General features: G+C 36.8%; 1 protein-coding gene across 1 annotated transcript; it reads right to left on the bottom strand.

Moving 5' to 3' along the window:
* Positions 1-261: 261 nt before the first annotated feature.
* Positions 262-1240, bottom strand: LOC133261417 (olfactory receptor 4A47). The gene has a single exon (XM_061439899.1). It carries the CDS (start codon positions 1207-1209, stop codon positions 262-264), a length of 948 nt encoding a protein of 315 aa, XP_061295883.1. The 5' UTR covers positions 1210-1240.
* Between the last annotated feature and the right edge of the window lie 682 nt (positions 1241-1922).

Below are 1922 nucleotides of genomic sequence, written 5' to 3'. Positions count from 1 at the left end.
TTCCTCACTAATCTGTTACATGATATTGTCTCCTTCAATATAAGCCTTACATCTTTCCAGGTACAGTGATAACAAAATATTACAGACCTTACATTCTACCATGGAGAGGAACTATTCATGTTATTAACAGCACAGTTGTATGGTTATAGTATAACTTTTTGTATTATAATTATAAATTCTTTGAAGAAAAAGAAATCAGCATCAGATTTGAGAAAGCTACTGAATTCCGAGGAAGTGGTCTCTGATGTCAAATGACCCCCTTCATGGTGGATGATGCACTTTTTTACCATAAAATGCCGTGTTCCTTCTCCAAAGCTTATTCATGGCATTTGTCATCTCGGAGTTTCTCAGAGTGTAGATTAATGGATTCAGCATGGGGGTTATGACTGTATAAAATACACTTAATGATTTGTCAATAGGGAAGGTCTTAGCAGGTCTCACATACATGAAAATGCAGGGAACAAAGAAGCAGACAACCACAGTGATGTGGGAACCACAAGTCTGGAGGGCTTTCCGCCTCCCCTCCTGACTCAGGTTCTTCAGAGAGTGCAGGATGACTCCATAGGAGACGAGCAAGAGCAGAAACACTATAGTGCAGATTAGTCCTCCATTTGCCGCTACTAAGAGGCCAATGACATAAGTGTCAGTACAGACGAGTTTCAATAGAGGGTACATGTCACAGAAAAAATGATCAATGATATTGGGGCCACAGAATGGGAGCCCAAAAATAATGCTAAGTTGAACAATTGAGTGCAGAAAACCTCCAACCCAGGACACCACCAGCAGCACAACACACACCCATTGCCTCATGATCACCAAGTAATGCAAGGGCTTGCAGATGGCCATATAGCGGTCATAGGCCATCACCAGCAGAAGGAAGACCTCTGATCCACCAAAGAAATGCTCTGTAAAGAGCTGGGTCATACAGGATCGGAAGGATATGGTATTTTTCCCCACAAACAAGCTTGAAATCAGTTTGGGAGAAATAGATGAGGAATAAATGACATCCATAAATGATAAGCTAGCAAGAAAAAAGTACATCGGTGAGTTCAGGGTCTTACTAAATGTTACAGTCACCACAATAAGCATGTTGCCCAACATGGTCAAAATGTAGAAGAACAAGAACATAACAAAAAGGACTTTCTGCTCCTTGGGATTCTGTGTGAGGCCCAGGAGGACAAAGTGAGTCACATTGCTTCTTGGTTCCATCTATTCCTTATAGGTGCTGACTTCAGATATGAGGAACAGTTTACCTAGAAATCAAATCAAAAAATTAAAAATACCTTTACATGGCTTATAAGCTTAATGTACTTTATTCACTCAATGTGTTAAACCTGACATTAGGATCATAAAGTTAAACAAGAATGCTTCCCTATTCTCAGTGATTAGATGTATAATGAGGGGTCAGACCATACCAACTAATTTCATAAGTGTCACTACAAACATATTCATGGATAAGGGTTCACATTTCCAGAATATCTATAATCAACTCTGGATCTGGGAAGGTTTCTCAAAGAAAACAATACTTCAGCTGAGTTTTATAGGAAAAGTAAGATAATAGTGGATAAATAGGGAATTCCACGAAAAGATGAACCAGGTATAAAATCACCAAAGTGAAATATTTAAGTAAAGAATCACTTAAGGTAACTTACACATTCAAAGTGGAAAATTTAGGAATAAGCATGTGTATGCAACTATCTAATTGACATATCCAAACAGATATCAATTTAATATTTATTAAAATAAATTTTAATCATATTTATTAAATACATTTTCAATATTCCACAATTAACCTATTCCTTCCTAAATGTTCTCCATCTCATTATGTGGTAGAGAATAGTCTAATAAAAGGAATTATTAACATTGTAAGAATATTTATCATTTTTATGCCAAACTATATGTTAGATGTCATCTCTGTGTTT

This window comes from Bos javanicus, chromosome 15, assembly GCF_032452875.1.
Source record: "Bos javanicus breed banteng chromosome 15, ARS-OSU_banteng_1.0, whole genome shotgun sequence".
In the NCBI taxonomy this organism is placed as follows: domain Eukaryota; kingdom Metazoa; phylum Chordata; class Mammalia; order Artiodactyla; family Bovidae; genus Bos; species Bos javanicus.
Note: the sequence above shows the minus strand (reverse complement) of the source record. Positions and strands in the feature narration are given on the sequence as shown.